At 41.8% G+C, this 13,529-nt stretch overlaps 1 protein-coding gene across 1 annotated transcript in view; it reads right to left on the bottom strand.

Moving 5' to 3' along the window:
- rxfp1 (relaxin family peptide receptor 1) overlaps positions 1–13,529 on the bottom strand; it is a 178,795-nt gene that overhangs the window by 100,128 nt on the left and 65,138 nt on the right. Inside the window, exon 4 of the mRNA XM_060927178.1 lies at positions 13,342–13,447. Within this exon, the coding sequence (XP_060783161.1) occupies positions 13,342–13,447 (106 nt within the window). The remainder of the gene's footprint in view (positions 1–13,341; positions 13,448–13,529) is intronic.

Raw genomic sequence — 13,529 nt, 5'->3', positions numbered from 1 at the left:
TAGAAGGATAAAGCGGCTAGAGATAATGAGATGAGATGAGATATTAAGATTGGGCTTTGAATGATTTCTTTGAACTGTTCTTTTTCTGGGGCAGAATGATTGTACAACATACAAATTTAATCAAATAAGACAATTATTTGGTGCACAAGTTTGAATTATATTTTAGGCTTTATGAAATCAATACAGGGTCAACATTATTCCAACAGGATCAAAAATACACCCACAGCACACCTAATATTGGGTTAAATGTCAATTAGTAAGTTTCACCTTGACGAAACGCTTTTCGGTAGCCATCAACAAGCTTCCGACAGAATTCTGGTTGAATATTTGACCACTCTTCTTGCCAGATTTCAATTAAATTTGTAGGGTTCCTGGCAGAGACCTGTCTTTTAAGCGCAGTCCATACAGTATATTTTCAATAGGGTTGAGGTCAGGACTTTGGGAAGGCCATTTGAAAAGCTTAATGTAAGCCTGCTTTATCCATTCAACAACCAGATTTAATGTGTATTTGGGGTCACTGTTATGGTGACCGACAAGGGTCAAACAGACGGCAACGGCCCAATACGTCTCAGTTCGAGAAAACAGCTTCAAGTACAGAAACGATGCAAAATCACAAACTCAAACACAAGTCTAAACGAGGTCTAAATGAAAAAATGTGCTGCAAAAAAACAAAGACAAATGCATCATCATCAAACGCGATGCAAATAGCAAAACGATCTGCAAACCAGAGCTTTTTTGTTTTATTTTATTTCTTTTTCTATTTTTTTTTCTGTGTTTGTGTAGTTTGATGTTTGTTTGAGTGTTTTGTCCACCGGTTGTAGTGTAGCTCCGGACCTAGTTTTGGGCGTCGGTTCCCTCCAGGCCTTGGTTCGCCGTGGGCGATGCCTGTGCTCCCAGCTGTGGACTGCAGTGAGCTCGTTGCTCATTTTACATCATGGTTGTCCAGCGCTCTGTGCTTTAACGCTTGGCGTGATGTTCCGAGCGATGTTGCTTGGTGGTGTCGCGGCAGCTGTGCAGGCGGTTTGGGACACACCAGCGCTTTGCGTGGCAGAGCTTCTCTGCTCGCTGTGTGGATCCATGGCGTGGTGTTCTGAGCGATGTTGCTGACGGCGTCGCGGTGGCGGTGCTGGAGATGTGGGACTTGTTTTCGTGCGCCTTTTGGTGGGACTGTGGCTGCTACACCACGGGAATTACATCCTGACCCCTACTTGGTGGACTTTTACCTTTTATTTTTTATTTATTTATTTTTCTTATTTTATATATATATTTTTCTTTGTCTACTATTGTAAAGCGTCCTTGGGTTTCTTGAAAGGCGTTATATAAATTTAAATTATTATTATTATTATTATTATTATTATTATTAACCAAGAAACGATCTGCAAACGAAAAACGCTGCATTACCTGTCACTACAAACGGAGATGCTCCAAACCTGCAGGGGGCGCTCTCAGTGTAACAGCTCAATAGAGAGACACACGGGATGGAGCATCTCCGTTTGTAGTGACAGGTAATGCAGCGTTTTTCGTTTGCAGATCGTTTCTCTATTTGCATCGCGTTTGATGATGATGCATTTGTGTTTGTTTTTTGCAGCACGTTTTTTCATTTAGACCTCGTTTAGACTTGTGTTTGAGTTTGTGATTTTGCATCGTTTCTGTACTTGAAGCTGTTTTCTCGAACTGAGACGTATTGGACCGTCCGTTTGACCCTTGTCGGCCACCGTACAATGTCCTATTGGAACACTCAATTTTGTTCAGTTCCACTAGCAGCAAAACAGCCCCAGAATATGATGCTACCACCACCATGCTTAACAGTTGGTACAGTGTTCTTGGGGTTGAATGGCTCACCTTTACTCCTCTGAATATAGTGTGATCAATCTTTCCTCCATAAGGAGTTTTCTTTGTCCATGTGTTCAGTTGCAAACTTTAGTCAAGATCGAATGTGTTGATTTTGGAGCAGGGGCTTTTTTTCTTTGTAGGCTGTAGTTGTCCTTGTTCCCAAGATAAAAGGTCCAAAAATCACTGAATGATTTTAGACCCATTGCACTGACATCCATTGTGATGAAAACCTTTGAAAAATGGGTGAGGTCTGAAATCATAAAGAAGACAGAGAATGACCTGGATCCTCTGCAGTTTGCTTATAGACCACTTCGAGGAGTTGAGGATGCCACAGTCACTTTAAGGAACCTGCTTCTTAAACATCTTGAGGGAAAGGGAACGCATGCAAGGCTTTTATTCATTGATTTTTCATCTGCTTTTAATACCATTCAACCCCACATTTTAACAGAGAGGCTTTTCGAACAATTTAATCTAAGTTTTAATCTTGTGGGCTGGATTTTAGATTTCTTAACAAACAGAACACAGAGAGTGAGCAGGAACGGCTTTCTGTCTGATCAGGTCTGTTCCTCCACTGGCTTCCTACAAGGATGCATTCTGTCACCTCTCCTGTTCATCCTTTACACAAACATGTGTCGTAGCAGCAGGGAGGGCAGATTCATTTTAAAATATGCAGATGACTTCATCATTGTCAGTCTGCTGAAGGACAATGAAACCTGCCACGGTCCAGTCATTCAGGACTTTGTTCAGTGGTGTGACGAATCCTTTCTGCAGATGAACGTATTAAAAACCAAAGACATGTTAATTGATTTTAGGAAACTCCCCCAGGCACAGGAACTCACTTTTATAAAGGGTCAGACAGTAGAATGTGTTGAAACATATAAGTATCTTGGCACAGTCATTGATAGTAAACTGACTTTTGAGGCAAACTGTGAAGCCTAGGGCGTAATTTTGGGTAGGGACGCTAGGGACGTGTCCCTACCAATATTCAGCCGCTACTGTGTAATCACTATCAATAAAACCGATGTCCTAACCTGAGCAATGATTATATGGCACACAAAGGGTTAAATGTATGACACTGCTAATAATCCCCGCTCTAACGTAGATATCATTCTCTGATTAGCTACCTGTTTCTCGCTAACTTACATGGTTGGCTATCCCAGCTGTCACTCAATCTGCTGTAAAAGCAGCACACTTCCCACAGCAGCCGTGACTACCCGCCCATCAACCCCCCGTATCTCACACGTACACACCTGACCTACCCCACGCACCCCCCCACTCTCCGTCAGCCTACAAATTGAGCTGGACTTCGATGTCCATGCATGCTTGCCCTACGACTCGCATGCTGACTTGAGTATCATGGATGACGGCCCCCCTCCCAAGAAACGAGACATTCGTTCATTCTTCTTCAAAGTCAAGAATGTAAGTGCAGGGTTTCTGTCGAGCTTTAAAAACTCAACAAAATCCTTTTGATGTATGGAAACCCTTCATAAAAGTATTGCTGTGGTTCCTTAGGCAGGTTTAGCAACGTGACAGGACGCATCAGAGCTAGGCTACTGCATAGCTGCAGAGAAAAGGAATGCTGGAGCAATGTAACTTGGTGTTAGATAATATCCTCGATGAATGAATGTTAAATTTATAGACCTAATGGTTTTACAGAATGTAAGTAGTCAGATGTAGGCTACTGCATGGCCATGCAGATGTGCGACTTGCATTTCAGAATCAACAGCGTGACAGCCGCTGAGTCTGCTGCGTTCACCGTTTTACAGAGACCTCTTTCTACTACCACTAGGCTAGGCTAGATCCAAAGACCAACTCCCTAACCATTAGGCCACGGCTGCCCTCGTTAACCTATAAGATCTGCATGACATGAAATTATGATTGCTAATGGAAAAAAACCCCCACCTTTCGGAAGCTCTGCCTTGGATCACCTTTGTGTCCCCACCAATGTCAAAATCAAAGTTACTCCCTTGTGTGAAGCTGTATATAAAAAGGGGAACCAGTGTCTGTTTTGCCTCAGGAAACGGTCGTCATTTCACATTGACAAAACACTGCTGACCCCGTTTTATCATGCTTTTATTGAATGGGTTTTATCTTTCTGCTTGGTGTCTTGGTTTGGTAATCTGTCGTCTAAAAATAAGAGGTGCCTGAACCAAATAGTGAAGTGGTCCAGTAAGCTGACAGCAGAGATGCAGTTAAATCCAGAATCACTGTACTCCAGACAGGTACAGAGGATATCTGGATCAATTTTAAAGGACACTTCTCACCCACTACATTGTGAGTTCCATCCTCTCCTGTCAGGATGTAGATATAAAGTACCACAATGTAAAACCAAGCGTTATAAAAACAGTTTTGCTCCTGCAGCCATAAGACTTTTTAATAAGTCTTAGCTTCATGTGGGGTTTTATGTGTTTATGTTTTAATGTTGCGTTTTATGTTACATGTTTTTTATCATGGTTCTCATCTCATCTCATTATCTCTAGCCGCTTTATCCTTCTACAGGGTCGCAGGCAAGCTGGAGCCTATCCCAGCTGACTACGGGCGAAAGGCGGGGTACACCCTGGACAAGTCGCCAGGTCATCACAGGGCTGACACATAGACACAGACAACCATTCACACTCACATTCACACCTACGGTCAATTTAGAGTCACCAGTTAACCTAACCTGCATGTCTTTGGACTGTGGGGGAAACCGGAGCACCCGGAGGAAACCCACGCGGACACGGGGAGAACATGCAAACTCCACACAGAAAGGCCCTCGCCGGCCCCGGGGCTCGAACCCAGGACCTTCTTGCTGTGAGGCGACAGCGCTAACCACTACACCACCGTGCCGCCCTTTTATCATGGTTTTTTATGTTATATGTTTATCACGCTGTGTTTTATGTTAGATGTTTTAAGTGTTGTTTGGCATGTGTGGAAGAGAAAGCTGACTCACTTCACTGCAAAACAAGTTTACCTTCGGGTACAAATAAAGTTACTTGAACTTGAACTTCTTTTATGGACGGCAGCCGTGGCAGTCTATGGCAATGTAAAACTCACTTGACTGTAGACAGTAACACTGCACCGGTGTTCCAGCAACTTCCAGCTCATCACAGGTCTGCTCCTGGGTTGTTCCTGACCTTCTTCTTCCAGCTGCCACAGTGGATCTGTTCCGTATATTTGATTTGGCATCAGTTTTACACCAGATACCCTTCCTGATGCAGCCCTCCCCAGTCAGGCTTGGGACCAGTACTAAGTATGCACTGGCTTGTGCAACCCCAGTGGCTGGGTATTTTACCAATTCTGCATGTCTTTAACCTGTGGGGGAAACCAGAGCACCTGGAAGAAACCTATGCAGACACGGTGAGAATGTGCAAACTCCACACAGAATGGAAAGGCCCCCATCAGCTGTGAGGTTCAAACCCAGAACCTTCTTGCTGTGAGGCAACAGTGCTAACCACTGTGCCACCCTGGGCTGTTCCTGACCATCCAAACAAATTTCCTCTCAACTGAGTGTCACAGTTTGAGTCTTCTTCTAGACGTTGGCAAAGTGGCTACACCTCCAAATAACTTGTACTTACATATAATTGTTTTAACTGATGATCTTGGAATCTGCAGTTGTTTAGAAATGTCTCCAAGAGACATTCCTGAGTGTGTAAAGCTATGATCCTCTTTCTAAGATCTGCACTGAGCTCCTTGGACTTTCCCCATTGTACTGTGTGTTGGTCAGTCCAATGAGTGCTGTCAAACAAACCTTTTTTATGTTATCACAGACAACCAGCTGCAGTCAATTATGATCACTGACAGGGAGTTAAGAGGTCTTGGCTTTGGCAAGTTAAGACATTTTGAAACTTTCAGCACCACAGAATTTGATTTTAGAAAACCCACAATAAATTAAAACTTGTGCACCAAATTCTTGTTTGTTTTTTTCTTTCTGCCCCAGAAAAAGAACGGTTCAAAGAAATCACTGAAAGTCTAACATTGCCATGACATTCATGATGAGTGTGGACAAACTTCTGAACACAACTGTATGATGTATTATGCACTTGTTCTGATACATAATTTCTTGTCCATCATATTAAAAAAAATTCATGCAATTTTTGATATGGTGAAGTTTTCTGTAAGGAGCCATTTCTTTCTTTCTTTCTTTCTTTCTTTCTTTCTTTCTTTCTTTCTTTCTTTCTTTCTTTCTTTCTTTCTGTATTTGGAAGGAGTCTCCAGTGTCAGCTTTATGTACTTTATAGCTGCTTTGACATCAGTGAGAACAGGAGCTGACTTGTTTTCTCGCCATTCAACAACATTAAAGGTAGACTGCCTTTCAGATTTTTCAAGTGTAGGTCATGTCATGAAATGAATTTTACCCGACACCCAATTATTTTTTTCAGTGGACCGAAAACTACTGAATTCGATTCACAGACTTCCAATTTTATTAGGTTTATAAAAAAATAGAACAATTAATGAATTTAGAGCCATGTGGCTCTAAATTCTCCACTATTTTTGCCTGCTTCACCATGACCCAATACAAGATACAATGTCATGCATCACGTGGTGAGCTTCCCCCATTTGCACCAGGCATTGTGGGATACAAATTTGAAACAGGAGAGAAAAATGGAGGATGTGAGTGTGCGAATGAAACGTAAAAGACCGACTACAGTAACGGAAAGAAAGCGAGAAGAAAAGACGTTATGTTATATACGAAGGAAAGGAAACTCAGGACCAAACTAATAAATATCGGCGGTCAGCGAGCACCTCGGTGTGATCAGCTGTTCATTTAGCGACAGAATGATGGAACTGTCAGTGCACGCTCAAAGGTAAACCTGTAGATGGCAGTAATGAAATGTGGATGCCAGCTGCCGTAAAACCCAAAAGAAGAAAAAGAAGGTAAACCTGCGCATGCGCACATGGACTTCCTCTGTCTGCTTGACTGCGCGAAGAGAGCGATTTCATGCACATTATTTGCTCGAGAATCCCATCAAATTAAATAACTTCCCAGCCACAGAATGGCCTGTTTTTTTTGAGATATTACAGAAATGACCAAATTTCAGAGGGAACTAAATTTCACCGATTTTATGAAATCGAAAGGCCTTCTAGTTTAAAAGTAACAATGAATGGATAAGTATCACGTACCATTTTATTTCTTTAGTTTTAAAAATTTCTGGCAAATTTCTGCAGTATAAGAGGAACCCTTCAGTAAATACTGTGATAGGAAAGTAATCCATTTTGCACTGGGGTACTGTACACCACTCAATCATTCATTATTTTCCTATAACAGCATGCCTTGTGGTGTTTTATTCCTTATATAAAGTATAGACTTAAGTAGTAGTGCGTGAAACCTCTTCCAAAGGAATATTTCATTCAATTCAGTTGTGTGTAGGAGAATCCTGACTGGCTCGGGGAAGCAGCTGAGTTTATGAGATATGGAGTTTATGAGAAGGCTTTTTCACTCAGCTGAGACCAAATGAACATCAGAGGGATGGTTACTTTGTGTGGAGAATATCATTAACCTAATTTTGCATAATGAAGTTGCCAAATTTTTTATTGACTTTTGGGAATTTCATTCCCCAGCTGTCCTGCGAAAACATAAATAAGTCAATAAATAAAGCACAGAATTGATTAAAAAAAACAAAAATGAAAGCTTGAGAGAACAGAGGTAAATAACACCCTCTTTTCAGATGGCAAAAACAGCCTCGGTTAACAGTTTTGTTGACATTCTGTTCCATCTAGAGCGCAAAATCAGTTCTTAAATAAAAGAGGCATAACAAATGCCATTAATGCCTTTGGCTCGTTGAAGTGTGATTTATTAAACGCAGTAACTATATGAAACATAACTGATTTGATGACAGTTATACAGTTTTAGACTAACGTTGTTCCTATACACTCCTCAGCTTTTTTATCTTTATACAGCATAGCAATGTATACACCATGCACTTGGTTTAATAGGAACAGCCATACACCTGTTTGTTCACGCAATTATTCGATTAGCTAATCATCCATCCATCCATCCATCCATCCATTATCTGTAACCGCTTATCCTGTCCAACAGGGTCGCAGGTAAGCTGGAGCCTATCCCAGCTGACTACAGGTGAAAGGCGGGGTACACCCTGGACAAGTCGCCAGGTCATCACAGGGCTGACACATAGACACACAACCATTCACACTCACATTCACACCTACGGTCAATTTAGAGTCACCAGTTAACCTAACCTGCATGTCTTTGGACTGTGGGGGAAACCGGAGCACCCGGAGGAAACCCACGCGGACACGGGGAGAACATGCAAACTCCGCACAGAAAGGTCCTCGCCGGCCACGGGGCTCGAACCCGGATCTTCTTGCTGTGAGGCGACAGTGCTAACCACTACACCACCGTGCCGCTCCTCAGCTAATCATACAATGAATAAAATCATGAAGATACAGGTCAAGACCTTCAGTTAAAGGTAGACGACAGTACCTTTCAGATTTTTCAAGTTTAGATCATAAAAAGAATTTTCCCCGACACCCAATTATTTTTGTTTAGTGGACCGAAAGCTACTGAATTCGAATCACAGACTTCCACTTTTATTTGTTTTTTAAAAATAGAACAATTAATGAATTTAGGGCCACATGGCTCTAAATTCTCTGCTACTTTTTCCTGCTTCACCATGACCCAATTCAAGATACTACGTCATGCATCACGTGGTGGGCTTTCCCCATTCATGCAAGGCATTGTGGGATACAAATTTGAAACAGGAGAGAAAAATGAAGGACATGAGTGTGCGAATGAAACGTGAAAGACTGACTACAGTAACGGAAAGTGAGAAGAAAAGACATTATGTTATATACGAAGGAAAGGAAACGCAGGACCAAACTAATAAATATCGGCGCTCAGCGAGCACCTCGGTGTGATCAGCTGTTCGTTTAGCGACAGAATGATGGAACAGTCAGTGCATGGTCAAAGGTAAACCTGTAGATGGCAGTAATGCAACACTGTGGATGCCAGCTGCCGTAAAACCCAAAAGAAGAAGAAGAAGAAGAGGTAAACCTGCGCATGTGCACATGGACTTCCTCTGTCTGCTTGACTGTGTGAAGCGAGCAATTTCATGCACATTATTTGCTTGGGAATCCACCAAATTAAATAACTTCCCAGCCACAGAATGGCCTGAAATTTTGTGAGATATTACAGAAATAAACATATATCACAATGAGTAACTTTCAGAGGGAAGTAAATTTCACCGATTTTTTTAAATCGAAAGGCTGTCTTGCTTGAATGACACCAAACATCAAAATGGGGAAAAATATAATCTCAGTGACTTCAAGATCACATTAAAGGTTAGAGAAGTAGCCTTGGGTTAGCCAAAGGGTTGCTGGATCAATTCCCTGGACCAGCAGAAAAATCCATGGCTGAAATGCTCTTGAGCAAGGCACCTAACCCCCAACTGTTCCCCAGGTGCTGGGTATGTGTGTGTGTGTGTGTGTGTGCTTGTTGTACGTTACTCTGGATAAGAGCATCTGCTAAATTCCTATAACATAATGAAAAATGGTTCCAGACAGCTGGTTTGAGTATTTCAGAAACTACTGATCTCAGATTTTCACACACAACAGTCTACAGAGTTTACACAGAATAGAGCGAAACACACAAAAAAAACATCGGGTAAGTGGTGGCAGTTATGTGTGTGGAAATGTCTTATTTGGTGAGAAAGGTCAGCGGAGAACGGTCGGAGGTGGGTTTCCCCAAAAGCATCTTAACACTCAGAGCGTCTTAACTAGGAGAGAGTGTTCATTGTGCTGCTTGCTCTATCATTTAACAGATCAGTTCAAGCTTACAACAAGGCTGTGATATCTCAAATAAGCACTCTTTACAACCACGGTGAACAGAAAAGCATCTCAGAACATCTCAGGGTTTTAGCAAAGCTGAACTGTCAGCACCGTCAGCAAAGCAGCGTTCCTAAGAAATGTCTAGGGTGCATGGGAAGAAAATATCGTCAAGCAAAGATGATGCTTTCAAATATAATGAATGTTTTCTTTAAATAAACAAGATCAACTGTGAGCTACTGCTTACTTACATATCCCCCCGATCTCGCTTATATCAGAATTCAAGCAATCAAAGGAATAGGACACTTATTATGAATGCTGACTTCAACAAATAATTAACCCTGAAACAAGTACTGTAAGTAAAGAGCTGTGTTCTCCCCAGGGATTTCAAATTGCATCCTGGTAAACCGTCATTCTGAAATAACATTTTGCTTCTTGAAATAGAGTCAAAATTCACCCTATATGTTTCGTAAATACATTCAGTCGGTAAACAGGAAGTCGATGTGGGACAGACCTGAAAACGGTATACATGGTGTAGAACCCCAAGCTGAAGCTTGGTACCAAATATCAAGCAGTTGAGATTTGTAGTTGCTGAGAAAAATCTCTCATCTCATCTCATCTCATCTCATCTCATTATCTCTAGCCGCTTTATCCTGTTCTACAGGGTCGCAGGCGAGCTGGAGCCTATCCCAGCTGACTACAGGCGAAAGGCGGGGTACACCCTGGACAAGTCGCCAGGTTATCACAGGGCTGACACATAGACACAGACAACCATTCACACCTACGGTCAATTTAGAGTCACCAGTTAACCTAACCTGCATGTCTTTGGACTGTGGGGGAAACTGGAGCACCCGGAGGAAACCCACGCGGACACGGGGAGAACATGCAAACTCCACACAGAAAGGCCCTCGCCGGCCACAGGGCTCGAACCCGGACCTTTTTGCTGTGAGGCGACAGCGCTAACCACTACACCACCGTGCCGCCCGCTGAGAAAAATGTTCCAAAAATTTTGTAAATCCACACTATAAGTTTTGTAAATACATTCAGTCGGTAAACAGGAAGTTGATGTGCGACAGACCTGAAAACGGTATACATGGTATAGAACCCCAAGCTGAAGCTCGGTACCAAGTGGATATGATTTGTGGTTGCTGAGAAAAAGGGTGTTTCAGATGGACGGAAATACGGAGATACAGAGAGATGGACAGGCAGAGGTAAACCAGTATACCCCCCTCCTTCGGAGAGGGGGTATAATAATAAAGATAGGAAAAAAATAAAAGCGCACTATAAACCACTAGATTAAATCAATATTTGGTATTTGGTTTGTCTATCATATGTAGTTGTGGAAACATACAATTTCAACTTTCAGCAACTGCACTTAGACTTTTGTTACCTCCAACAACTTTGTTGGAGGAGGTTATGTTTTCGCCTCCATTTTGTTCCCAATGTCACTCAAAAAGTTGTGAACATATTTTGATGAAAATTGGAGGAAAGGTGATCCATGGGCCAAAGAACCATTGATTAAGCTTTGATGCAAATCTTGACAGGTACCGTACATGGCTCTAGGATCCTGATATGTATGCATATCCAGTTTTTTTTTTTGTCTGTTCCTAATGTAACTCAAAAAGTAGTGAATGAATTTGGATGAAATTTGGAGGAAAGGTGATCCATGGGCCAAGGAACAATTGATTAGATTTTGATGCATATTCAAATATGTGGCTTGGCAGAAGTATGGACTCTACCAAATGCCCTTCTCGTTTTAAATGTGTTTTGAGTTCAATTTTGATTTAAGGCAACCATGAATCATAAGTCTTCTATTTATAAAATCACACATGCAAATTAGGTTCAAAACCCCTTTCTTGTACATTTTAATACCGCTAGTACAACCCCGATTCCAAAAAAAGTTGGGACAAAGTATAAATTGTAAATAAAAATGGAATGCAATGATGTGGAAGTTTCAAAATTCCATATTTTATTCAGAATAGAACATAGATGAAAATGTCTCATTTAAAGAGAAAAATTAGGTGATTTTAAATTTCATGACGACAACACATCTCAAAAAAGTTGGGACAAGGCCATGTTTACCACTGCGAGACATCCCCTTTTCTCTTTACAACAGTCTGTAAACGTCTGGGGACTGAGGAGACAAGTTGCTCAAGTTTAGGGATAGGAATGTTAACCCATTCTTGTCTAATGTAGGATTCTAGTTGCTCAACTGTCTTAGATCTTTTTTGTCGTATCTTCCGTTTTATGATGCGCCAAATGTTTTCTATGGGTGAAAGATCTGGACTGCAGGCTGGCCAGTTCAGTACCCGGACCCTTCTTCTACACAGCCATGATGCTGTAATTGATGCAGTATGTGGTTTGGCATTGTCATGTTGGAAAATGCAAGGTCTTCCCTGAAAGAGACGTCGTCTGGATGGGAGCATATGTTGCTCTAGAACCTGGATATACCTTTCAGCATTGATGGTGTCTTTCCAGATGTGTAAGCTGCCCATGCCACATGCACTAATGCGACCCCATACCATCAGAGATGCAGGCTTCTGAACTGAGCGCTGATAACAACTTGGGTAGTCCTTCTCCTCTTTAGTCCGAATGACACGGCGTCCCTGATTTCCATAAAGAACTTCAAATTTGGATTCGTCTGACCACAGAACAGTTTTTCACTTTGCCACAGTCCATTTTAAATGAGCCTTGGCCCAGAGAAGACGTCTGCGCTTCTGGATCATGTTTAGATACGGCTTCTTCTTTGAACTATAGAGTTTTAGCTGGCAACGGCGGATGGCATGGTGAATTGTGTTCACAGATAATGTTCTCTGGAAATATTCCTGAGCCCATTTTGTGATTTCCAATACAGAAGCATGCCTGTATGTGATGCAGTGCCGTCTAAGGGCCCGAAGATCACGGGCACCCAGTATGGTTTTCCGGCCTTGACCCTTACGCACAGAGATTCTTCCAGATTCTCTGAATCTTTTGATGATATTATGCACTGCAGATGATGATATGTTCAAACTCTTTGCAATTTTACACTGTCGAACTCCTTTCTGATATTGCTCCACTATTTGTCGGCGCAGAATTAGGGGGATTGGTGATCCTCTTCCCATCTTTACTTCTGAGAGCTGCTGCCACTCCAAGATGCTCTTTTTATACCCAGTCATGTTAATGACCTATTGCCAATTGACCTAATGAGTTGCAATTTGGTCCTCCAGCTGTTCCTTTTTTGTACCTTTAACTTTTCCAGCCTCTTATTGCCCCTGTCCCAACTTTTTTGAGATGTGTTGCTGTCATGAAATTTCAAATGAGCCAATATCTGGCATGAAATTTCAAAATGTCTCACTTTCGACATTTGATATGTTGTCTATGTTCTATTGTGAATACAATATCAGTTTTTGAGATTTGTAAATTATTGCATTCCGTTTTTATTTACAATTTGTACTTTGTCCCAACTTTTTTGGAATCGGGGTTGTAATTGACAGCCAAGTCTGAAATTTTAGCATGTATGTGCAAAGAAACTTAAGGAACCTTAACTCTTATTTGGATAATAATAATTATAATAATAACATCACACTGAATGTGTGACAGAATCCGTGCTTGCTCTAAACCAAGCGTCTGCTGGCAAACACCTCATGCGGTGATCTAACATCTGCTCTGCCACTCGAGCAGTGAAAGCATGTGACAACTCGTGCATACATATACACACACACACAGTACAAGTGAACCTGATGAGCATGATAAAGAGGAACTCACATCATGGTGACGTTCGTGGATACCGTAGGGACGTCTTTAAAGTGAGCACCGTTGCAGTCGAGCTCCAAATCCCTACACTGACACTCAGCTGGTATGAGCCCGAGTACTGAGAGAGAGAGAGAAAATGACATATTACCATTTGGACTGACTTTCAGAGAGAAATGTACAGAAGCTCAAGGACTTTTTAA

The sequence above is a fragment of the Neoarius graeffei genome, chromosome 8 (assembly GCF_027579695.1).
Source record: "Neoarius graeffei isolate fNeoGra1 chromosome 8, fNeoGra1.pri, whole genome shotgun sequence".
NCBI lineage: Eukaryota > Metazoa > Chordata > Actinopteri > Siluriformes > Ariidae > Neoarius > Neoarius graeffei.
This window is presented reverse-complemented; position numbering and strand designations above follow the sequence as displayed.